The sequence below is a fragment of the Crocodylus siamensis genome, chromosome 2, assembly GCF_052110815.1.
Source record: "Crocodylus siamensis isolate JL-2025a chromosome 2, ASM5211081v1, whole genome shotgun sequence".
NCBI lineage: Eukaryota > Metazoa > Chordata > Crocodylia > Crocodylidae > Crocodylus > Crocodylus siamensis.
The window spans coordinates 158,830,212-158,855,014 of NC_143396.1; the positions used below are offsets into that span (position 1 = coordinate 158,830,212).

The 24,803-nt window shown below is 44.9% G+C and overlaps 2 protein-coding genes across 2 annotated transcripts in view; one reads left to right on the forward strand and one right to left on the reverse strand.

Annotated features, from left to right (window-relative positions):
• The window catches only part of CDKL2 (cyclin dependent kinase like 2), a 53,077-nt gene extending 42,033 nt beyond the window's left edge, over positions 1 to 11,044 (forward strand). The window contains exons 9-14 of the mRNA XM_090031925.1: positions 4,463 to 4,755; positions 5,530 to 5,623; positions 6,366 to 6,483; positions 6,695 to 6,801; positions 7,571 to 7,666; positions 9,254 to 11,044. Coding sequence (XP_089888051.1) covers positions 4,463 to 4,755; positions 5,530 to 5,623; positions 6,366 to 6,483; positions 6,695 to 6,801; positions 7,571 to 7,630 — 672 coding nt within the window. The 3' untranslated portion in view covers positions 7,631 to 7,666; positions 9,254 to 11,044. The remainder of the gene's footprint in view (positions 1 to 4,462; positions 4,756 to 5,529; positions 5,624 to 6,365; positions 6,484 to 6,694; positions 6,802 to 7,570; positions 7,667 to 9,253) is intronic.
• Positions 11,045 to 11,608: 564 nt separating this feature from the next.
• Positions 11,609 to 16,708, reverse strand: LOC149870967 (uncharacterized). Its single transcript, XM_090034787.1, has 3 exons — positions 16,220 to 16,708; positions 14,996 to 15,115; positions 11,609 to 13,175 (listed from the first exon to the last, which is right to left on the reverse strand). The coding sequence occupies exons 1-3, from the start codon at positions 16,290 to 16,292 to the stop codon at positions 12,682 to 12,684; spliced, it is 687 nt and encodes a 228-aa protein (XP_089890913.1). The 5' UTR covers positions 16,293 to 16,708; the 3' UTR covers positions 11,609 to 12,681.
• Positions 16,709 to 24,803: the final 8,095 nt, after the last annotated feature.

Consider the following 24,803-nt stretch of genomic DNA (forward strand, 5'->3'; position numbering starts at 1 on the left):
GCCCCACGTGCTCCAGATTGGGGCCCCCACAACAGGATTGCTCCTTATCTGCCAGGATTGCTCAGTCCAGTGCAGTCAGGATCATAATCCATCTCCTCCCCTGCATGCTTCAGATGAGGCCAAACCACCTCTGCACGTGCAGGATCGGGCCCTGCCACTTGCCTCCATCTGTACTTAGGTAGGATCTAGGCCTCCTTTCCCCCTCCCCTTTTCCCTCCTCCACTAAGCCTGGCAGGCACTGGATCAGACCCACCACCATGGGTCCATGCATGCCCAGTGGAGCCCCATCACCCACCCCTCTATGTGCAGGCCGGATCCCACATGCAGGGCCATGTCATGTGGCCTGTGAGGCTTGAAAATGTGGCAGTGAAGGAGCAGTGGCAGCATTAATTGCTACTGCTCTTTTACCAAATTTACAAACCTTTGGGGAGCCTGCGGGATGGATCACACAACTCTGTGGCTGGCGGTCTGAACACCCCTGGGTTAGTTGATTATGTGTTCCTTAGTTATATTAATTTCCTCTCTTAAAAATTACTGCATGGCTATGCACTATATCTTTAAGTATCCAGGAAAAAATATCTGTATATTTTAACATTCCACTATGAAAAAGCACCAGCCTTCTTCACGTTCTGGTAACTTCTGTAACACTGTTGACAATATACTTCTGTGACCTAGAATTGCTTACGTCTTTCTTTCATCATCTTTTTTAGGAAAGCTGATGTTTATCATCTCCCCAGATTTCCCTCACCTTCCCCCCCCCCAAAAAAAAATACTTGTAATTTATCAGATTTAACTTTCTGACAAACTCTGCATATTGGGTTTTGTATTTAATTGCTTTGACAGCTAACATGCATTTGGAAAAAAATGTCTTTTAAAGTAGAAAAACCTTGTTATTAAAAACTATCCTCTTAAAATGTAGTTGAAACAAACCTCAAAAAAGACTAGAAATAACTGGCTAGTTTTATAAATTAGTGGAAACTAGCTTTTCCCTTCCATCCATCTATATTTTTTTATATCTCAAATGGATCACTGTGCTGTGCAAGACAAAGCTACGTTTACAGACCACTGAAGGAATCACATGGTGCAAAAGGTCTTCATGCACCAGTTCTGCATTAGTATCCATAGAGAGCATACTGAATCTTTTCTCTAGCAACTCAACTTCTGGGTGCAGTACAACATGGCAGTTTTGACGTGCAAAATGCTTGATGTTGGTCCTACCTGTCAGCCTTGTCTGTTTCCATGAGCTAGGTCAGGGGTGAGAAAAATGCAGCCTGCCAGGCCATTCTATCCAACCCACGGGGCCCCTAAAAAATTTAGAAAATTAATATTAATCTGCCCTGAGCTGCCTGCCTGTCATGCGGTCCTTGATGGCTTGCCAAAACTCAGTAAGCGGCCCTCTACCCAAAATAATTGCCTGCCTCTGGGCTAGGTTCATTAGTCCTTGTGGAAATATTCCCCCCTCTCTGCCTGTACTTGGGCTAACCTGGGTGACCCCTCTATCTCCTGGCTTTCTTCTTGATACAGGCTGGTCAATCAGGTGACCTGTCCAGATAAATTCCTATGGGGAGGGGAGAGCGTCCTCTTCCAGCAGGCATTTTGAAACCATCAACCAAAGACCTCAGGCTGCTGCCTGAAGATTTTCTGTAAATAAAAACCTGGAAACTAGCCTGGAGTTAGGAATTATGTATAGGCCAGTCGCATCTTAAAGGATCATTGCGTCCAATTTCTGTAATGACTCACATGCTTATGTTTTCTCAAAGTGTATTCTGACCTCCTTGTACTACCCTCCCTTTCCTCCCTCTGATCAATAAAGGTGTCCGGTTACAGTCTGCCTTGCTGTGTTACACTGTGGTGGGAGAGAGAAAAGAGGCCTTTTGCCCCTTTGCTTGACCAGAAAAGTTTGGCTTTTTATTTTCCCTTGGTTACCTGATGCTATCTTCGGATGCTTTGGGCTGAAAGAAGCATCCAGAAATATTACTGTGGGCAAAGCACCCCCAAGGTTTGCAGGGTCTGTGTGCCCTGGGCTGCACAGAGCCCTGTCAGAGACCAGTACCTGGGTGGTGGCTGCGTTACTTCAGGCTTATGGGTGTTTTCCAGAAAGCAGGGCAACTGGCTGTAGGCTCCCTGAGAGAGACTCCCAAAGTGTGGTTTTGGGCCTGGCACACTGAGGCAAGTGGCTCTGCATAATAGCATCCCCTACTGTGCTGCCACAGTCCTTGGGTATAATTCACTGGAGACAGATGACATGGTATCACAGTGGAAGAGCTTGCCAAGATTTTCTGGTGTTTGGTGACTGAGTATCAATTCCTGTTTGTATAGGAAATTTATTTTCAGAATATGGGTACTTGGTACATTCAGCTATCCCAACAAATTTATTCTTAGTGTAGATGCTGCAGGAAAATCATGTCATTTTACAATTGGGCATTATCTTACAGTTTTCATATGTTTAAATCTGAAACTTTGTATCTGTAAATATTATTACCCATAAAGTTTATACTATGAGGTAATTTCAAAGCCTGTAAATGAATCTTTTAGTAACATTGAGAAAATACAGCTGAACTAAAATCTATCTCACTGGCTATTTGTTTTTTTTAGTTTAGAAACAAAGGCATCTGTGTATTACTGAAGAATATTAAAACTGCATGGATTTTTATTTCAGGAAGTGTTTAATCTAAAGCATTTTAAATTAATGTTCTAAAAACAAGAAATGATTCTGACCACTTTCATTTCTAGAGCTAACTATTATTTTGATTAATGGCTGGGCATGCTTGTTTTTATGGTGCTTTTTGCGTGTGTGGGGGGTGCAGATTGAGGGCCCTGCAGTGAGGAAGGGAGTGGAGCTCGGGGAGGGGCAGGCACTGCCCACCTGGGTCAGGGCACAGCACAGAGCTGTGAGCAGCTCGTCTGGGGGAGGGGGGATGTGAGGAGTGGGGGACAGCCCCCACTGCTACGTTCACCTCAGGGTGGAAGTGGGCATGTGGTGAGAGGGAGGGCTACGGCAAATTTTGGGATGGCTGTAGCCCCCTCCCAGCACCACTGCCACCTGCCCCACCTCACCCTCTCTGAGTGCAGCCCTGGCCCAGCCCCTGCCAGGACAAAACCAGTGCACCCCCAGCCCCGAGTGTGCAACAGAGAGCCCACCCTTGTGCTGTGCACAGATGTGGGGGCACATGCCTCCCTATACCTCCCCTGGGGTGCACGCAGCAGTGGGAGCTGCCCCCATGTGCCCCCTGAATGGGCCGCCCGTGGCTCTGGCTTGCCCCAGCTGGGCAACTCCTGCCCCAGCCCCACTCCCTCCCTCACTGCGGAGGCCTTGATCTGCCCCCCCACCCCACTTCTTCCCTCCCCCTGCCTTTGCTCCCCCCCCAACAGACTTACCCATTGCTGGGCAGCATATTGGCAATCAGATTGGTATTGGCCAATATGACTCATTAATAATAGCTATTGGCCCCAAAAATCTTTATCAGTTCCCCCCCACTAGTTTCCAGCCTGTAAAATAGGATGAGACTGATTATTTGCCAACCAGCCAGAATGGTAGTGAGGAGTCACTAAAGTATGTAAATGAACTGAGCATGCAAAACAGAACATTGACTTGCTGCTTGGTTGGAATAAATTCCTATCCCAAACACTGAGACAATTCAACTGTAAATTCCATTAGATGGAGGGTTCAATCTTGAGTTGACCTCGGGCGCATTTCGTAGTCAGGTTCTTTGGAAGCACCTAAGAATATCTCTGTTCTTTCTTAACTGCCTCCAGCTTAACCTTCTGTTCAAAGCACCAATGAGTGCACCTTCTAACCCAGAACCAGCCCTCAGTTTAGCATCTCAAGTGATCATGCCTCACTCTACAAATGTGTGAGCAATTGCTGTCTCAGAATACCAATGAGTGAATATTGTTTCAGGCCTATGGTTGGTACTCCAGATTCCTTTGGTCTGGGCAGTTTTTGGGGATGGAAATGCTCCTGGAGTTTGGTGTCAAGCAAAAATCAGAATAAACTAACATTTTCAAAAAAAAAAGCCTCAAATACCCTTTTTTTTAGACCTGGCTGCTCATTTCAAACATAAACATGTTGCATCCACTAGGTAAGGGTACGATAGAGGCTTGTGCATGTACCTTGCCCTGGTTGAAAGAGAGGAGTGCCCAGATGCTTTTGTTGTGTGTATGCCATGTTGCTAGGGGCTGGGCATGACTTTTTAAGTTTCTTACATGTTTCAGGAACTGATCCAAATTTTTTGTCCTTTACTTCTGCATTTCTCACATTTTGTGTGGAGTGGCACCTGTGAATTGTGATTGCTCCCTTTTCTCAATGTTTTCTTCAGAAGATTAAGCCTTTTTTTCCCAGACCGGCCCAGACTCCAAAGTATCTATCTTGTGTTCCCTTTTGCACATGCTGCAATAAGCTAATTTTAAGTGTAGCTGTATTGTACCCAATAAGTGGAGTGACACTTCTATTCTTAAACAGGACTTCAACATTGATCCAAAAAACAGAGACTCTAAGCTGTTCAAAGTGAAACTGTCCAAAGTGGACATGGAGAAACCTGACAGATCTTCCAATGTGAGCTGCCTGTATGACAGTGGAACGAGTCAGTTCAAATCGGTTCCTCCGATGAGCTTGAAAGATTCCAGCAGCAGCCTAGACTACACTAAGAATCCCAGCATGGTTATTCCCCCCATTCTGCAGAACCTGTCCACCATCACACCCAGCATTGGGGTAAACTCTGGGATGGGGTCCATTTCTGGAAGCCATAGTTACAGGTATGAAGATTTGTTCTTTGTGGTGCAAGATATGCTTGGGTGGGTGGGTTGGTTGGTTGGGGGAAAACTTGTCTGTCCTTCAGGAGGTACTGTGGGAAGGCCACTTTGAATACTTGAGTAATTTTTTTTTCCCGCTTCATCCTCACTGCAAAGTGAGTACAGTCCACCCTGAGTTAAAGTGGAGACTGTGCTTCAACCTACACAAACTAGCATGTAGCTAACACCATGGTTGAAGTATCTCCAAGCCCAGACAGAGATTTATCTTTGTGGTCAGCACAGGGTAATTTGGTCTAAAAGCAGGGCAAAGTGTTCGGTGAAGACATACGTGTAATGGCTAGATGTGCTCTGGATCTGAAGTTCTGAGATGCCACCAGTGAACAAGAATGATGGGATTTTAGTCTGAGTGGCTAATACAAACCCTACAGGGAGTGCACTTTGTTAGTAAGAGTCTTCTTGGATACCAGTGTTAGGGGACAGATTTTTGAAAATGAATCCCAGCAAATGCCATATCTTGGCATCTCTGTTAGACAGGAGATTGATGTTGGCTGGTAGGGCTTATTTCACTGATCCAGGACTAGAATAGCAGAACTGTGCATACTATATACTAATAGCTTGACTGTGGGTATGTGCTAGAGCCACATCTCAAAATGCATTGTCTTTTATATAATCTGTGTCTTCTAGATATCTTTATATAAAGTTTCTTTTATATTAAAATGTATTTAACTCTGTTTTATCTAATTCTGATTGAAATGTTCTATTGTTATTTGTTTATAGGGCTGAGGAGAAGACTAAAAAATACTTAAACCCTTTAATAAAACAAGGGAAACATTCTCCAGCAGGCCATTACAATGTAAATTTGGCCTCCTCGGTAAGCTTTCTCTTACTCCTGTAGATAATCCAGTGCTTTCTTAACTAAAGATTTTCCTCAGTGTCATTAATGCTTTTTTTTATTTCAACCTTCTCTGCATGTCTGGTTTTCAAGTTATTGAAGGCAATCTTCCTTCTGTTGTTTTTGGGCTCTCATGCATAATCCTTTGTTATATAAAGCATATGCTCTATCTAGAATGTTAGTGAAATTGGCTGTCTGAGGAGCAGAGCTATACACATATGGTCTTCTAGACCTGGTACAAATACAACTTCCTGCTCTAGTAGGCAAAAGCTTGAAGTGTTTGCTGTGGTGAGTAGGTCTACTATCGGGTTCACATTTAGGATGGATGGTCTGTGGCATATATGGTCAGATTGGAAAAGTGATAACATTTTTTATGAAAACAAGTGGCCTCAAAGATCATTTACTTTTAAGACATAGGGCTGTTGTTAACAACAAAAATCCTCCTTGTGTAAGCAGAAGAAGTGCCTTGAATAAAGCATAATCAGGACCCATCTCTTGGTTTGTCAAATTGCTGGCACCTTCTTTAAATGTTTCAGTTTTTGAAAATATGGGCTATGGTCCCCTGAACAGAATAGTTTTTGAAGGGAGCAAAGGACTTTTTTTTTTTTTCCTGGTACTCTGACCCTGGTATAAGTCCCACATAGCACAGCATCTCCTACTTGTTTTGAAAAGTAAAACTGAAGTCACACATGACTCATGCAAATCAATCCCTTGGAAACAGGTCTCAAATGAAAAGAACGTCCTTCAAGCAAATAAGAAAAGATGGGAATTCTCAAAGGTAGATGTGCGTTTGCCAGAGCTAAACTACAGTCATCTCCCTGAACTCAAAGGAGCGGATGGTACGCGCTTCAATTTCCTCTCAATTAAAGATGAATTATAAATCAGTGAGTGGAAGCAATCCGAGTTATAAGCAGCTATGTTTTTTTTATCGTGCTAGCATGAGACAGTTTCTTCCCATGAGGGAAATATTAACTTTGTTTGTTTAAGCTAACAAAAAAAAAATCCATAGCAGTCAGTGCATGAGTTTTGTTATTACTTTTCTTTCTGCAGCTCGAAATTCTAGATTGGTCAAAAAGGAAAACAAAATAGTCTCAGAGTCCCGCATCCCATCCCTTGCCACCATTGATCTTCATAACCCCAGCCTGGCATTGCAGCAGGTGAGGAAAAAACAAAATGCTTTGTGCTGCTCTTGGTCCTTTCTTTCAAGGGTTTCAAAGGATGTTAGAAGTAGTGAGATGCAAAAAGTTCTGGCTGGCCTCACTGCTGCAAGCCTGTTGCATACTGGAATGTCCAAAGCCATCAGCAGGAGAACCTGTGGGGGCCTAATGTTTTAAACTCGCTCAGGAGTTGGTTATGGGGTCCAACAGGAATAAAGGTCTTGGAATTATCTTTAGGCAATCCTGCACCAAACTTGGGGTTCACAGTGAAGCCCCAAATCATGGGAGTGAGTTTTCACCTATTTTCCAGAACTGTTTGGCACAGTCCTACACAGTATGCTGCTTCCAAAAATGTGAACTGAAATTGAGTGGTCATACAGTCAGTCAGGAAGATGAACCAGGGAGTTCTGGATAGTTTTAGCAGAAATGGTGTGGACATTTTAGACGAAGAAAAAGAGGAGGAGGAGCAGTGGGACGTGGTTAGGGGGAATGAGTCACAGACAGGGTTTTTTTGCAATTTTTTAGTAATAGCAATGCCTTCAAGCATGCAAATGAAACTTGAAACGGTTCTGCCAAGCATTTCTAGGAGACTAGTAATTTTTGACAGTGTGGTAGGTGTCTAAAAACGTGCATAGCTCAGGTATGTTGATTGCTTTTTGCGCAAAAATCTTTCTGTGAGGATTGCACATGTGTCCTAAAGAGGTTTTGGTAATTGATTTTACACTGCAATAACACCACCAGGAATTACTGCTCCTTTCCTGATCCACAGATATCAGGAACATCACTGACAGATGCTTCAGAAGCCAACTTCCCCAGGGTAGAACACTAACCTAGAAGACAATGGGATGCTGTTAACTTTTGGCAGGTATGTAGTACTGGGTGTTTCTACATGAGATGTTGGCTGCTGAGTTGCCTAATTAGCTCCTCATCAAGTGTCTCAGTGTCTACATGTGTTCCTATTAGGCTGGAGTAAACTAATTTACTCCACAGCAGGATAGTACTTGTAAATACAAGTTCTATCCTGCTGTGGAGTTTTTTTGTGTACAGCAACGCACATGTAGATGCTGACATGGCTGGCTAGAGCATGAGGGTCCTTCAGCACAGAGGTTGCCTGCTGGGTAGCCCTGCACTGAAATACCTTCTTGTCCCAGCCAGCCCCTCCGCAGTGCATTGAGCCGGGTTGGAGCAACCCTAAGCTGGCAGACTGACCTCCTGGGCCTTTTATCAGCCAGAGCTGCTCTAACATGGCTTAGCATGTTGCAGTTCTGGGTGCATGTGTAAATGTGGCACCTGGAAGCAATGAACTCTGGAGAGTATTGCAATAAACTCTTGTGTGATACACTCCAGAGTTTGCTTCACTTTTATATGCGCATGTAGATGGGTCCAGTGTCTGGAGCTCAGCTTCCTGTTGCCTTTCAGACAGGTTACTTTGCAAGAAATGGTCCTGTTTGTGGTTTTGCTGGAGAAACATCACTACTTTACATTCAGTCAAGGGGCACCCATGTTTGGAACATGTCCTACTGTCCTAGTGCCACGTGTGTCTGTGAATAGGCCCCTCACCCTGTGGCATGCTCCAACATTCCATGTACACTGTCACCCTAAGTGTATTTTTGTGCAACTGAGCCAAGGTATTGGGCATTATAGGGGAAGAAGAAATGAATGGAATGCATACCTCTCTTGGAAAGATAGTTACCATACCCAACAGCAAAATGCATTGGCTTATTATGTTATCCCCTGACTGTGCTTATGTTTGTAAGAGCTGTGGCACATTCCTGTTTCATTAATGTCTCTTCTTATTACATACTTATAATCGATTATGAGCCCCATGCTGTTAGTGACATAACTTGGGGTTACCTGGTCTGTCTGAAAGTATACTGCTGTTTGTTCTTTCTTTACCTAAGTATAAAGTCTTTGCCCTCACAAGCAAGCTTTGGAGGTTTTGAAGGGAGACTCATGACAAGTACACATATTTGGGGGGAGGGGTGAAAGGGTTAATCACTTTTGAATATAAATAGTCATGAGGATGCTGTCATGCCATTGTTTTACTTTGTTTTCTCTGTCCTCATTTGTATTGTTACAGTTCTTGGTCTCTCATGCCCTTTTCCTTTTTGAGGAACAGTGGCTGTCTTCATAAAGTGCTTTAACCGTGTGTTATGGGGTACCTGGCTTCATAAAGTGTCTCCCACGGCTAAGATGGTTTCTTTACTTCTGCTATTTAAATAAGAAATTATGTTTTTGTTACAGTTGGACTCCCAAACATTACTAATGGGAATGTCTTGGTAGTAATTTACATTTACACAATCAGCCATAGCTCACAGAAAACAGAATGAAAAAAAGATGTAGAGCATCAAATGTGGCAAAGAATGAAATTGGAGAAAAATATAAATGAGAAATATGTTCACTGAGTAACTGTACTGTGCTCATGTATTCTGTCTCTTCTTTCTCCGTGCAGGTGCCTAAAATAATGGGAGTTCTCCATGTGCATCTCCATATATGAATGATGCACAGTCTCTTTGCTGAAGGGAGGTGAGTCCCTAATCATCCTGCTTACCCTGCCACTAACTCAGCCGTTTGCAAGCACTCTTGGGCACAGCTTGGATCCAGTTCCATACAACATTTGACAAATGGGCCTTCTGTTCTGGTTGACCACTAAGTGGAAGACAGCATTGCAGCTGGGTCTTAAGCTGGTGCCTTTGCTGGCACAGGACAAGATCTTGACTTGGGTTCTTCAGATGGTAAAAGGCAGCTGTTGATGGATAATAGGGGAAAGAGGTGGAACTTGGAGTTCAGAGAAATACAGCTGCTTTGTCTAACTGACCTCTGCTAAGGGCAGAAATGCAAGTTCTTGAGTGGTTAAGTACTGACATGGCCGAGATACTGAACACTTCATATGTGCAGCTGAGCAGTGACCTCTGCCTTGACCTAAGCCCTCCCCTTGTCAGAAATGCCTACAGCATTTTTTTGTCTACTCAGGAAGCAGAAGTTCCTATATAAGATGGTCTAAGGATGTAGGCAGACAAGGTTCTTTGGGTAAATCAGATATCTTTTATTAAACCAACTAAAATAGTTGGGAAAATTCTTCTTTGCAAGCTTTTGTGTACAAACACCCTTCTTCAGGCAGAGGAAGCATCTGCAGTTGTTTTGTGCTCTTCCTGGGTGGAACAGAATAGAAGCCAGAGGCCAGCATGCAAGAATGCCAGCCAGTGAAAATGCAGATTTGCTTACAAAGAAGAGTTTCCCCAACTATTTTAGTTGGTCTAATAAAGATATCTGATTTACCCAAAGAACTGTATCTGCCTATATAAGATGTATAGATTGATCTAACTATTCTGCATTCTCCCTGGAGGCCTAGTCAGCATTTAACAGTATGTGTTTGGTCATTTGTTCTGCTGCTTCTCCTCAACTGTGGATGACTGTCTTGGGGGCTAAACCGAGCCTATTAAAATTATTTGGCTCTGAGGGAACATGCGACTCATGCTAAGGGAATACCTTAAGTGTAAAACTTACAGCTTTGTGGCAAGTGCCAGGTGAATAACTAAGTTCAAGATGAGGAGGAAGCAAATCAGTTTAACTCACCTACTTTGTATTTGATAGCATCTCACACTACATACACTTGAACTGCTCCCATTAGTCTTTGCATGGATTACCCATACAGCTACAGATAGAATAATGCAACAGTAAGATCATAAAGATGGGGAAGGGACACAGAAGTAAGGGCATTAGAGTCCGAAACAGCTTTTGCTTTTTTTAAGGCTGAATGTCCCATTGGTGTCTCTGTCAAGAAAGGGTGGGTATGCATTAAAGAAAATGGTCTCTGTTAGCTGTTTTAAGTCAAGGTGTGTTTAACCTCCTGGATGTTTAGTTTTGCCTGCAGAAGAGGCAGATGTATGTGAGAATAGCAGTACTGGGGTGTAGAGCAGAAATATTTGTTAACTCCCAGTGCTGACCGTTCTGTGCTTGAGGTATGGCTTCCTTCATCTCTGAGCTGTTCTGCTCAATGTAGAATCAGTTCCCCTTCTCCTGGGAATTGCACACTTTTGGTGTCCCCCTTGAATGTCTTTTTACAACTTAATTTGCTCAAGCACCTGTCTGCCTCTTCAAGGTAGTACCATTTCTTTCAGAAGGTTACTGCAAAATAGGGTATTAATGTCACCACTTTGACTTTTTCTTTTAAAGCATTGTGCCTATGCACTATTTAAACATGTACATTTTAATTTTTGTAAATAAAAGGATCTCCAAAGTCCATTCTGGTTATCAGCTTATTTTTGTAAACGTGTATTTTACATGAGAAGGGGATTTGATAAGTCTTTACTTAAAAAAGGGTTGTTGGAAAAATTACAGTTCTTTGTCTCCAGTGGGACACGATGAGAAATAATAGACTGAAACTGCGGAACAGGATATTTGGGTTGGCTACTAGAAAAAACTTTGACTCTGTGGGTGGTTTAGCATTACTGAGAGAGGCTGTGCAATTTCTGTCGCTGGAAGTTTTTAAGAGCAGGGGAGACCAACACTTGGTGGGAAGTTTTAGATGGGGAGGATCCTGTTTGGAGAAAAGGGGTGAACTAGATGAGTTCCTGAGAGGTCTTCCAGCCCTATTTTTCTAACATTTCTTGATTCTATCCTAAGCCCTGTCCACTCGTGGATAGCTGATGGCCTGGAATAGGGTACTGTGTGTCCTTTGCCATTGATTCAGTGTTCCATTGATCCTCACACATTCAGTACATTTAACAACAGTAATATTTTTATTAGCATTATCAAGTATTATCACCAATGATGAAGACTAGGAGGAAAGGAGTGTCACCTGTCATATATGCATTTAAATCCAAATCCAATAGTTACAAGATTCTGGAGGAGATCACTGTGGAGGCTTATTGAAGGAACAATTGCAAAAAAACAATGCTGGATTTTTTTGGCTGCAATATCTGAGTTCCCATGAATGCCTGCCATGCTTTCTGCATTTTCAGTTAGCTTCACGTTTTATTACAGATTAATTTAAACTACTGCAAAGTGATTCCAGCCTTAATCCTGCAATTACCTCTGCAGATCTTTAATTTCAAGCCAAGGAGCAGTCCTGTTGACTGAAATAAGTTTATTCATGAGCTTAAAGAAAAGAATGTGCTTAAGAAGTTGCAAAGGCGGGGTCTTATTTATGTAGTGGCTTCAGAGCAGAAGGTGGGGGGTTGTATTTGTAGCGCTGTCTTTCCACAACTGGTTATGGCAATGCCTGTACATGACCTACTACAATTACAACATACCATTTCAGTAGCAGCACACAAGACTGCATTATAAAACTATTTCTCTAAAACAGATTTCAGCTGAAGGGAAGTGTCATCGTAAATCTCTCTCAATTAACTGGTGAACATGAAGATTTCATCGACTAGCCAGCCCCTTGCCCCACCTCCGTCTCCTATTCCCAAGATATTTCACTGTGCATTAGTATAGTTTCAGACTGACACAGAACAGAGCTTGGAAGTGTTGCACAAAGGCCACAGTGCTCCCAAGTACTGTGCGATGTTTAATTGCCGCTAGTGCACAGGTGTCAGTAATGACTACTCTGTTTTGTAAAGTGAGTATCATCTGTACAAGCAACAGATTGACTGAGTGGTTCACCCTAACAGCTTTGCTTCCTATTTCATCTCTATTTTTGCTGCCATTCCTGAGGCTGTCCAAGTCAGTCAGGTCATATTCAGAGGAGAAATTCCCTGCTGGCCACAGGTGTCATGTAACTAGCTATGAGCAAGGGCAACCAGCTGTGCTCCCCTAGAGCTGCCTCTACCATCATACAAGAAGCTAATATTTAAAATACCTTAGGAATTGTCATGTTACATCAAACGTTCATTCATCTCTACAGCAGTAGACAATGCTGTTCCTGGTCCTTTTTCAATTGGTGCCTTCAACCTCGAGGTTAGTAGGTGCTATGTGCTTGAGAGAGTGGACGTACAAAGCAGAATCTGGTTTTTGCTTGGGGTCCTTCATCAACCCTTCCTTTCCAAGTATTATAGGAGCCTCCCTCTTCCTCCTCCATTCTTCAGATGAGCCAGCCCTTTGTGATTTGACAGGTGAAATATATTTGTAACTATAGGGTCCTCGTTTAACTGGGACATAACTTCTGGAATACAAAGGGACCTGAAAGGGGGCATAAAAGATGTATCTTCCATATGAGGGATTGGGAATGATGTAGAAGAGCCTGGGTCCTGTCCCTGGAACCACTGGTAGTCTCTGAGGTGCCTTGATAACAGCTTTGATTGTGGCTTCTGTTGGAGAAACTGACTTGGGTGGGGTCACTGCAGGAGTTATTGGAATAATCTCACAGTCACCTTCCCGGGGATCGTAGCCAGTAAGACCTGGGTCATATGGGCTGGCTCGCTTTAGCTCTGAGGGAAGGTAGATTTTAAAACCTCTGTTAATGAACTGAAATGTATATGCAAACTGACAAAAACCAACACCACTTGCTAAGCCACTTCTGACTGAGAATGAGGATAAATGAAAGTTCAAGACTCTTGGATATGTTTCAGTGAGGAGCACCATAGGAAATAGTGCAAGGCAGTTAACTTTGCCTTCAAATCGAGCTTTGCTTGGACTACAGCATGCCAGGGCTGAAACCACACGTTGAATGAACAAAAAGAAAACAAGAGCTGGGAAGGTGCTGGCATTCCTCAACTCCAGGGTGATTGACTTTGCACCCTGAATGTTCTTTAGTGCTGTGTGCGCCAAGTTGCCTAAATACCCCATTCTGGCCTATGCTGCACAGCAGGGAGTCTCTCACCTCCAGCAGCCCACAGGAGGGACAGGAGCTCTAGTCTGGTGTTAGGAGGCATTCAAGGATGGAGTTTCTTTCCTGATAGACTCCTGAAATGTGTCCGGCCAGGGTTTGGTGGCAGGCAGGTGTGGCCCCAAGGAGATTATCTCCTCTCTAGAGCTGCAAGGTTGCTAACCAACAATTCCCCTTTTTGCAGGTTTGCTAAGAGTTGCAGGGAACTGGATTCCTTCTGCTGCCCTAGGTCATTTGCTATAGAGACTCCCTGCCAGCCAGTGGAAGACTTCAGGGGCAAGAAGGAGCCAGGATGATCTGGAGGCACTGCCCCTTCCTGCCTCCCTTGCAAACCCACTTTAATTTTGAATACCCCCCTCAGGTTTCCAGAACTCCCATTACCCCCAAAGTACCCTCATGTCTGTGCCTCACTCCAAGTTCATTAGATCCAGTCCTGCTTTGCCCCTCAGTATATCAGCAGGAGCAGCGTCTGCAGCAGAGTCCCAGAATCCACAGGTGCAGCCCTGGGATATCCTTCCCCTTCCCCCTAGCTGCTTCACTGACCCCCTCCCATCCCTGTAGTCCATCATGTTTTGCAGGTTTGCAGTGACTGTCATCCCACCCCCACCTTTGCATGCACTCCTTAAGGGAGGAGCAAATACGGGATTTCTTCCTGCAGGGGCTTTGCACCCTACTGGGTGTTCATAGGTAAGGGAAGATGAACTGCTCTTTCCTGCTAACTTCCAGGGCTCTTCAAGAGTCCTGTGGTGCCCAGGACCTGACCTCCCAGTGCTGAGCATGTGATCTGTCCCATCAGGAAGAGGCTGAAGCTGAACTGGGCATTTGAGCCTAAGTGTTTCCATTTGGACTGGGTAATCCTTGGTGATGCTGAGCAGCTGGGGAAGGGGAGGAGTCAGGCTTCATGGGCAAGGCTCTTTTCTTGCTGTTCACCAGAGCTAAAACCTTCCAGAAGCCCAGCTTAAGTCCTCTCTCCCCTGCCCTTCCACAAGAAACAGGCAGGGGAGGGAGGAACACTCCAGCTAAATTGTAACCATAGGAGGACGCCTCCCTGTTGCAGTCATAGATGGGTGACTGATTTTATTAGCCTAGCCTGGTATTTGCTGTTGTCACCCTAAGCACTCCATAAAGCTGAGCTACAGCCATGAACTGGACTGGCCCGCTGGGTAGCAGGGGCAGGGATAAAAACCCACTGATCCACCAAAGAGGGCTGTATAGCACGGGGTGCATGTAGCTTGGGCATGAGTGTTCCTTGGCTCCTCTTTCCCTGCTCCCCCTGCACCTCCCTCTATGCCAAGGTGCCTTTGTGACTTTGGTAGCCCCTTCCCTCGTGACACCTATCCCAGTGGGCAGCCTCTGCAGGTTCCAGGTCCTCTGTAACTGGGCACTTGATCCAGCAGGAAATGGCCAGTGTCTTATACTTACTCCTGATGTTGCATCTGGCTAGAGTGGGTCTTGGAGCTGTGACATGCTCTGAGGCTCCTTGCGCTGGTGTCACAAGTGCACCTCTACTCTGCCGGCCAAGGACAGAGCTTGGTTTGGCACCTGAAAGAGAGGAAGGCCAGAAATTAGAGTTTCCCAGGACAAAAACGTTAGCTTGATGTTAAGCGGGCTTGGGCTTCAGCATCCATAAGGTGCCTTTGAGGAGATCACATTACTGGATGCTGTTAAGTGAGAGCAGAGGACAAAATGTGCCTCAACCTGCCAGGCCTACAACCATGCAGCTGCCCATGGATAGAGAGGGCAGCGCACCCTGGGAGTCCCCAAGCCCAGAGCAAGAAGTTTGTCTTGACTGAGTATCTGTGTGGGAAAGAAGGGAGGCAGTTCCTGAGCTGGAGTAGTCACAGCTTGCACACTCCTCCCTCTTGAATGCCAACCTGGTGCAAAGGGTACAAAGACAGATTTTGTTGGCTGGGTGTAACCTACTGTTTAATCACCCCTTCAGACAAAGTCTCATAATTATGTGGGTTTACAGCATGTGTTTAAATCAATTCCAGCATCTACTTCATCCTGATTTGCAATAACCAGTTCAACTAAAAAACTGCATGTGAAAACTTTGACTGGCTTGTGTTTGTCTGGCTCCTGTAGTAATTTCAGGTTTTAAAACACCCATCATTTTAGCTTGGTGATATGGAATCTGTTGGGTAGGTTTTGCATGGTGCTAGGACACTAATTTACAGGTCTGTTAGAGGCGAGTCAGACTTTACCTAGTGAATGGAAAGAGCTGTTCGGAGAGGACAAAAATCCAGAGCTTTTTAAAATCAATGTTTAAAAGCACATCAGAGCTCATAAAACAGGTCTTAAAATGGAAGAATGGTAACTGAGGAAGAGAAACTTTGTGTATGTTAAGATTTCAAGAGATACCCTGCCTCAGTGAATCATGGTTTATGCTCCATGTGCAGTCAGTGGCACCCCTGATGGCTTGGGGCACTTCTCCATATGAACAAGGCTCTCCCAACCTACCCCAGAGATAGAAGTCCTCCCATCTGTCACCCACACATGAACACCAACACTCTCTAAAGTCTAGGTACATTTGAAATTTATTACTTCTGGGGTCTTACCACTGGCTGCAGCCCTGTTACATTTGGACACGCTTCCTCCCTCACCCTGTCTTGGACCAGTGCCCAATGAAGCATGCGAAAGCCTTACCTTGGGCTGTAGTTGCCGCCAGGTAGAAAGTCAGCCAACTCCAGCAGAAAGAAGCAGATACTTTGAGAGTCATTGTTCCCAGGCTAGGCTGTATGGACACTGAAGTAAGTGCTGCGTTAAAAAAGAGCTGGTGAGTCAGAACCCAGCCTTTGTGGTCATGATATTTGCATGAAAGACCACAAGGGAGAGAGGGAAGACAGAGGGTTGCGGAATGGCATCCAAGGCTGGCTTATCCTTCCTTTTGAATCAGATGTTGAAGGGGCTGCCTCAAAGTTATGTTCACAAGATCAAGCTATATGGTTTCTTTGACTGGCCTTATACTGGTACAGAAAAGCAGCAGAGAAATGAAAAACCCATTTCCCATCTTTACTCCTTCCAGATGTAATCCATACTGATTATTAATCAGCCAAAGCAAGAGGGATGCTGGCCCTTCCTAAAGCCTAGCAGTGCAATTTCAAGGGCAGTCCCTGAGGGTCAGTGAAGAGGAGGGCACAGAAGCTTTCTGCATAGAGGACTTTAACTCACTGAGTGCTTGTGTCTCTCCTTGAAATAGGAGGGAGTTCAATGGTTGGAGGTGAAGTCCCTACACACTCTGCAGGACTGCTTAGCTTCCACAGGTGGTAGCAGATGATCTATAGTGAGGAACCCCAACTCAGAGCTTTCAGGGGGTAGTAGCAGCCACTGGGGCAAATGTCAGTCTTTTTGGGGAGCTGCAGGTGCCAGTCTTTGTGCTCACTTGGGAAGATTACCTGAGGCTTCATCTGAACTGGCCTCAATGCCAGGGAAAAGGCAGCTTGGGTTGCCATGGAACTGGGTCACTGCTGATGCAGTCAAAGCAAGTCTGCCTGCAGGAGCCTTGTCTGTACTAGTGCTGGCCAACATGTTTGGCAGGTGTGCCACAAATCAGCCCCACATCCTCTGAGTGCCACTTCCATACCCTTTCCCTGCTCAGTTTGCTACTCCTGCTTTCTGCTTCCTCCCCTATCCAGCCCAATGGTTCCCCATCTCCCTCCTGATCTGCCACATGACACACACAGAAGTTGCCCATGACACTTGTGGTGTATATGCAGCAGGCTGGCCATCCCTGGTCTTCACCAAGATTTCCCTGGTTCTAACACCACCCAGATCAGCTGTTGAGGAGGCCTTGACAATCTTCCCTTATGCAAACAGAGCTGTTCAGGAGCTGTCTTCTGGAAGGCATAGGTTTTACCCCAGGGTTGTGCTCCAGGGGGCAGACAGCTGGGAAGTAGCAGGCAGTGGCAGGCTGTAATGCAGTCATGAAGAGACCCCAGATAGAACAGCAGCTACTTACTGTGTTGTTCAGATCTGCCAGCCCCAATATACCATATTTACTCAAATATATGATGAGGATTTTCCCCCCAGTCAGCATGGAGAGAACTGCATACAAGAAAACCTCATTAAATACATAGTCTATTGTTAAACTGCTGCCAAAAGCAGGAGGTGTTCAGTAGTAGAAACCAGCTATGAATTTAATTAAATGCAACTAATGTTGAACATGACTATAAAACACATGCCCCATATTGGACAAACAAGCTAATGGGAACCCTTTTTTTATGGTCCTTAAAAGAAAACAGGCAGGTTTTCTCTCAGGGAACTGGCACTGGGGCTGGAGGTACTACAATCTCAGGCCAGGACCAGAAAGGCCAGAGCCAACCCTAACACCCAGCCCTTGATGCCAAAAATTCTACTACAATTGATCTTAGCCAAAAAGGCTGAGACTTTGTTTTTGCAAAAAAAAAAAAAATGTTTATAGATAGGTATGCTACAACCCTATCAGTCTTCAAATACATACAGAGTTACAGAAACACATACCAATTACTATAAATGCACCCACATATCTGTTGCAACTTTCATACCCATGCTCCCATCTGCATTCCCTTCACTGTTACAATTGTGCTGTTCATCTCTTAGTCTCTATTCTTTATTCTTTAGTTTTAATCCATTTTGCTGTCACTTAATGTTGCTGTCACTGTTGTTGTCTCTGTCAATCATTGCTGTCACCACTCAATCCACTTTATTCTTCACTGTCCTCATTTTCTTCCTCATCCTCACTGTCCTTTTCCCTGGGGGGGGGCAGGCAGGGGAGGAGGGGCAGGAGTCCTTCAACAGTCTTTGCCAGGGGCTCCTCTTTCAGATATTTGCTACCTCTTCTCCATCTTCCCCTACTGTCTTCTGGTAGTAGGTCTGCACCTCACTCAGCCCCATCTTAACATTCCTTGACTGAGAGCTTTGTATGCCAGAACAGCAGGAGGTTCCTGGTCCTCCACTGGGGACTTCTGATGCAGGAGATGAACTGATCAAAGTGGGCTGACGGGGACCTCTATTGTTTGGTCAGGTGTCCGTACAGTGCCACCTCCAGTCATAATCCTGACCCTCCCATCACCACCTAGTGGAGCCAGTTTATCTTCCTCCACACCTCTTAGGCATATGAGCAGAACCACAGGGAGTGGTTGATGGTCTTGGCTCTGCCTTGGCATGTTTCCCTGGGACAGTTGGGCTGGTTTCTCTGTTCCTCCCTGTGCCTTAGCTTCCACACAGGCAGTGCCCAGTGGGCTGCTAGTCAGTTCAAGTCCCTGTGTTTTTGCCATAGGCCCTTATGGAAGGTTTTTTCCCACACAGCCTGGCAGCTGTCACCACAGAGCAGGCCCACAGTTGTCAGCCTACTGCATCTTCTGGTGGTTGGTTATGGTTGCATGGGTCTTCTTTGAGTGGGTTGTATTTGTTTTAAGAACAAATCTAGGACCTTGTACAGCCACATCTGCACCGTGGTCCATGGTCTCCCGTTGGGCAGTATGTATACCTGTCACTGTCTCAGCAGATGCCCTGCATAGTCGCTGACAAAGCAGGCTGTTTTCATCTCTGGTCTAATCAGCAGCTTGCAGATCCAGCTCATGTGCGTGGCCCTGAGGAACATACAAGATATTTGGCATTCCTATGCCCCCAGTCTGCTTGGTTTTGCATTGCATCTCCCTCACCACCTTCTCCCATTTAGACCCCATCTCAGCCAAAAAGGCTGAAGTTTTTTTTCATTTGTTTGTTTGTTTTAAGGAAAATTTTTCATGTCTCAGGTGAAATTAGCCAGATCAGATCCAAATCCATTTGAATTAAGCAAGAACCATGTGTGGCCCTACTACTGGCAAGTATTCTCCACCCCAGCCTGGGGCTTGAGATGCTTCCAAATCCTTTGGCAGGGATCCTAAGTGCACGCCAAGGCCTGGAGACTTGGGGTTTGGATGCCCCCGAGTTTCACTTGCCCTCAGCCATATGGCTGCAGTAGCAAGCCAGGAAAAAGTCTCCCATTTCCATAAAGTCAGTGTGTAGCCAAGATCCTCTCATGAGGCTGTGGTAGAGAGTCCTGCCCACAAGTTGACAAGGATGCAACTCTCCACTACACAGTGCCATTTTAATTGCATTACCTTGGTCAGGGTATTTCCCTTGCCAGGTAAGTTTTTTTTAAAGAAATTTGTCATGTTCCAAGGCAAATCAGCCAAATCAAGATCAAATCCATGAGTCAGTCCAGAACTTACAACTGGCAAACATCCTCCACCCCCACCAGGGGCTTCAGATATTTTCGAAGTCTTTTAGCAGGCATCCTACATGCAGGCCCAACCCTAGAGGCTTGGGATTTGGATGCCCCTAAGTTTCGTCTGCCCTCAGCCATATGGCCACAGAAGCAGGTTAGGGAGGAGCCTCCCCTTTCCATAAAGTGGACTTTAAGCCCCAACACCTCGGCAAGTAATAAACCACGCCAGAAGAACAGTTATCCCCCAGGGGCTTAAGGAAAACTGCCTTCATGGACCCAGATACATGGTGTTTCCCTGGTAAGTATGAAGTGCTACCACAAGACTGGGTCAGTGCCAACCATCTGAATACAATATATGATAATGTCCATTAAGTGCAGTCTCCCTCCATGCCAGCTTTTTTTCCAAGTCATGGTAAGCCACTATATTGCATACATTTTGACTTCTTCACTCCCATAGCTGAGCACAAAATGGGGCCCCAAAGAGTTCACCCAGAATCTCTCTGTTGCCCCTTCTCTCAACTAACATGATTGCTGTGGCCCTGCCCTCCGTGAGTGAAGCCATAGCAGGTTACTCTGCACCTTATTTGCATACACATTTTTGGAGGATCCCAGGACTCATGACAAGAACACCTGATTGGAGTCATGGGAGGGGGACCAATAGATATTTTCGGGGAGGTATCTGGAATACCCACATGTACTGAGTAGTGCTGAGCTGTGGGATCATGATGGTTTGAAATGCTGTTGACTCCTGGGGCCCAGCCCAATGAACTGCATGTTAAACCGTGAGTCAGGTATCCAAGTTGTGGCTGTATTGGTCTACAGGAAAAAGCAACCAGGACTCATGGTAGAGGTGATATCTTTTATTAGACCAACCAGATTTTTGCAGAAGAAATTCTTTAATTGCAAGCTTTTGAACACAAATGCCCGTCATCAGGCATCAGAGAAAAAATTATAAAAGTTTTCCTGGGTACACCTGACGATGTGGCATCCTCCAGCATACTTGAAAGGATTTCTAAGCACCTTAGCATGTCACAGCTCCCTGGCTGAGAATCAGTCCTTTAGTGTTCAGATTGTTTTTATCATATATTATGCTTTTTGAACACTGGCATGTTTTTTTGTAACTATGATGCTGATGGAGTCTAGAAAGTTAGTCACCAGCATAAAGGTGACCTCATCAGAAATGTCTGCAAAGGCAGTGCTGCTTCTAAATAGAGCACTTCTGAGTGCTTTGTTTTTCAGCTATAGTAGTGCAGTAAGATTTGTTTGTATTTAATTTTCTTGGCATTTTGAAAGGAAGAAGGAACGGCCTCATGTTTTATGGCAAAGAGGGGAAAACTACCCAAAGGATAACTTGTATCTGTTTATATTTCTAAATACAGACTTCCATACTTGTCCCTTTTAGATCAAAATTTAAAGGCTTAGGGCATGAAAGATAAGAGATTTACACCACTGTAACTGGCATTACACCAGCCTGCAAAAGTAGCGGACAAACAACACAAACCCCTAAACTAAGATAACTTTGCCCAATCCAGTGAGGACTTACCTTGGAAAGAATCAGAAGTAAAACCTTGTCATGCAAATCCGTTTTGTAGGTGCTCACAATTTTACCTTAAAAACTTTAATTTGTTAAATTTCCCACCATTTTCTGTTTTTTGCCAGTAGTGTTCTCCACTCCTCTAGTTCAAAACTTTTTTCATTTAAGAAAAATAACCAATATCCTTTCATATTCTGTCATTCAGAATTTCAGCCTCAATGACAATAGACAAAATTGCAGTATTCTGAATAAATATACTGTGAGTGTAGCTGCAGCTAATACAAGCACAACCTGCCTCATTTGCTTAGTCAAGAATGACTAAACTGTTTGTCACAAGGATATAGCTGCCTGTGGTCCAAAAGATGTTTCATGAACTTGCTGTTCTGTGTAAGCTCTTATGCAACCTCTGCCTGCATCTTGTCTTAGGTAGGAAGATCCTTAAGGCTACCCTAAAGCATTTCATTTGATGACTGTAGCCACATGAGGGCCAAATGTCTTGTTATGTGACTCCCCAAATAGAATGTATTCCCCGAATCCGGCTCCTGTTTATCTAAAGAGGGGGGAAAGCTGTGAAAGTTCATGCTGCTTTAATAGGAAGTAAACATTTACATAGAGAGTGTAGTTAGGTCATGGCAGCTAAACCATATGATTATGTAGATAAATGGCTGTCTGGTCCGCATGCTACAGCATCTGCTGATTTTATTCTGCCAGCTACACAGATGAGTAAACACATTAATGGGACAATAAGTTCCCACAAGATCATGGGTAGACACTTAGCTATTATGCTAATAGGGCCATCTAAGCACCTAAGTAGATGGGTGTGAAATAGGCTGAGTGTTGCCAATATGTAAGTCTTAGCCTTGCTACTCTGAAGCTCCAATGCAGAGTGCTGCTGAAGGCAAACTTTAGTGTTGTCAGGGACTGGAGATTCATAGATTCATAGACATTTGGGCTGAAAGGGACCCCGGAGGATCATCGAGTCCAGCCCCCTACCCCAGGGGCAGGAAGTTAGCAGGGATCATAGGATCCCAGCAACATAAGCATCCAAATGTGTCTTGAAGGCGTTCAAAGTGGGTGCTTGAACTGCCTCCGGCGGCAGTCTAGTCCAGACCTTGGGGGCTCGGACAGTAAAGAAGTTCTTTCTTATGTTCAGCCTGAATCAGTCACAGCGGAGTTTGTGCACAGCTTGTTGTGGGGAACATTTCCTTTGGCATCTCTAAACCAATGAATAGTGGGTGCTGGGGAGGGGGTGGTATTGAATAGTGGAGAGATCACTCTAGAGATACCCTGTTCAGTGCTCTCCTTCTATAGGAGTGGTTCCCAACACCAGGTCACGACCCAAATGAGGGTCTTGGGGGCAATGCTGGCAGTGCCACACACAAGAAATGAGCCACACCCAGTGCCAGAAGCTCCTCTGCCCCTGGGCCGCTGCTGCACTCTGCTTCCAGCAACGCGTTTTGGAAAAAAAATGGTTGGGAACCACTGCTCTGTAGTGTCCACTCCTGCCACTACTGGAGGTACAGGATACTTGTTCAGACCTGTAAGGCACTTCTTATGTTCTCGTGTGTCAGCCCTCCCTACAGCAGGGTTCTGACCCAAATGAAGGTGCAAGAAGTACTGCTTGCTACTGATCCAGAGACTGAGATGCCATAGGGAATAAGCAGAGGTGTAATTGGGCAGAGGCCCTTCATGGGGTGAGGGTAGCAGCTCACAGAGGCACAATGGGGCAAAGTGTTGCTGAAGGGGTTAATGTTGAAGCCGCCACCAAACTGTTGCAAGCAGTGATTTAAAAGGCAAAATTCTGTGCCAAAAAGAAGGGGAAAGGGTTAACCAACACCTCCTCATACAGCAGCAGGTTTCTCTGGGAGCAAATCTGCTGGCCTGCAGCATCCCTGCAGCTGTGGCCCCATCCTCCCTGCCCATCTCAGGCCCAGCATGGCACCTGGCTGCCAGGGCTGCTGCATGGATGGTGCAGGGTGGGAGTGGGAGGATGAGGCGCTCCCCTGGCTACATTCTGTCTCTCTCCGCCTTCGCCCCCCAGCAGTTCTCCCTTTTTCTGCTGCCCTAGGAGTGCTTCCTGCTGCCTTCTGTGTTTCCTTATGTACTGAGAGCACTCCCAGTATACATCTCTTTGGTGCTTTACCTGGTCTCTTTCAACTCCTCCTGAGGGCTCTTTTCTACTAGGCTGCCTGTAAGAAACAGCTCACAGCTAACAGAGGGATGGACAACCAATCAAGAACTATCATTTCTGGCAAGTACAGAAGTGTAACCTGTTTCCTGTATTCCTATTTCTTCATTCCACCTTGGTTTTGGTTGCATTAGATCTTATTAGATCTCGTGTTGGATTGCAACATCCTCTGGGCTGTAACATATTCTGACTGTATGGAGCATGCAGCATAATGGGACCTTGATCCTGGTAGCTTAGAAATTGAGGAAATGCCTAAACATTAGTAATGTTTGTGGTGTTCACAGGCGTTCACCATTTCTTAAACAGAAAATGTTAAAGAGGGGTTTTATTGTTAAACCCCACCCCCCAGCTTTTTCTTAATATTTTGTATTAGTGGTCTGACTTCTAATCCTGAACATCTAACAAGCAGCAATGAAAAATGCCTGTTTTTTCTAGTCTGGATCTGTATGTGGTATTTAACTTTATGACTCAGCCTGGTTCTGCTAAGCTGGCAGATTGGGCAGTACCCTTGTGTAGCAAGTGGTTGTTAGTACTGGGAAAACATTTAGCGATTGCTTTTGGCACTGATGTTGACAAGAAGAAAGGGTTGAACATGTTCTGCTGTGCCTCACATCAATGCTGTCATCCCTTCTCATAGCTAAAATGAGTGCAAATATCCTGGAGACTCTGTCATATTAGACAATATTGACCCAGGGGACTCTCTCTCAGGAGAGAGGTTGTGGTCTTCAGGGCCTTCTGTCACTTCTTCACTTTCACTCTGGGTGAATAAAGTATATGCTATGCCCCCCAAAACAAATAATGATTTTATTGCCTGTTTTTATAAGCTCAGCTAAAGAGCTAAATTTTAAGTCCAACCATCAGAGCAGTGAGAGGTAGTTATCTGTGTTAGTCTGAAATTAAACAGAAGGCAGGGCAGTGGCACCTTACAGTCTAACACTCTCGGGCATGAGTTTTTATAGGCTACAGCCTACTTCGTCAGATGCTATGAATGAACTTGCACAACGAGAGGGAGGAAGACAAACAACCTACCTAGTTTTCAGATGGACCTGTAGCAGTTTATAAACAAGATCAGTAGATATCCATGATACACCGGTCTGGGCTTTGGCCTAAGGTCCCTTCCAATCTGACATTCTACACAGACCCAAATCTTATTGATCTAGGGGCACTGCTTGACACCAAGATGCTTCAGATCATAAGCAATGGTTTGAGGCTGGCCAATACTTGGCCAAGTCAGTGGTAAACTCTGCATGTTTAGTGTAGTGTGTTCAGGAAATATGCTAGTCATTCACTAGATGGTACTCTCTTTTGAGTCCTTATG

What these genes read in the sequence shown, in the direction of transcription:
- LOC149870967 (XM_090034787.1), bottom strand. Translation starts at nt 16,292, where the DNA reads ATGACTCTCAAAGTATCTGCTTCTTTCTGCTGGAGTTGGCTGACTTTC. An exon ending in GGCGGCAACTACAGCCCAAG is followed by an intron (nt 15,116 to 16,219) that starts GTAAGGCTTTCG and finishes CCTCTCTTTCAG; the next exon opens with GTGCCAAACCAAGCTCTGTC. An exon ending in AGCCAGATGCAACATCAGGA is followed by an intron (nt 13,176 to 14,995) that starts GTAAGTATAAGA and finishes ACCTTCCCTCAG; the next exon opens with AGCTAAAGCGAGCCAGCCCA.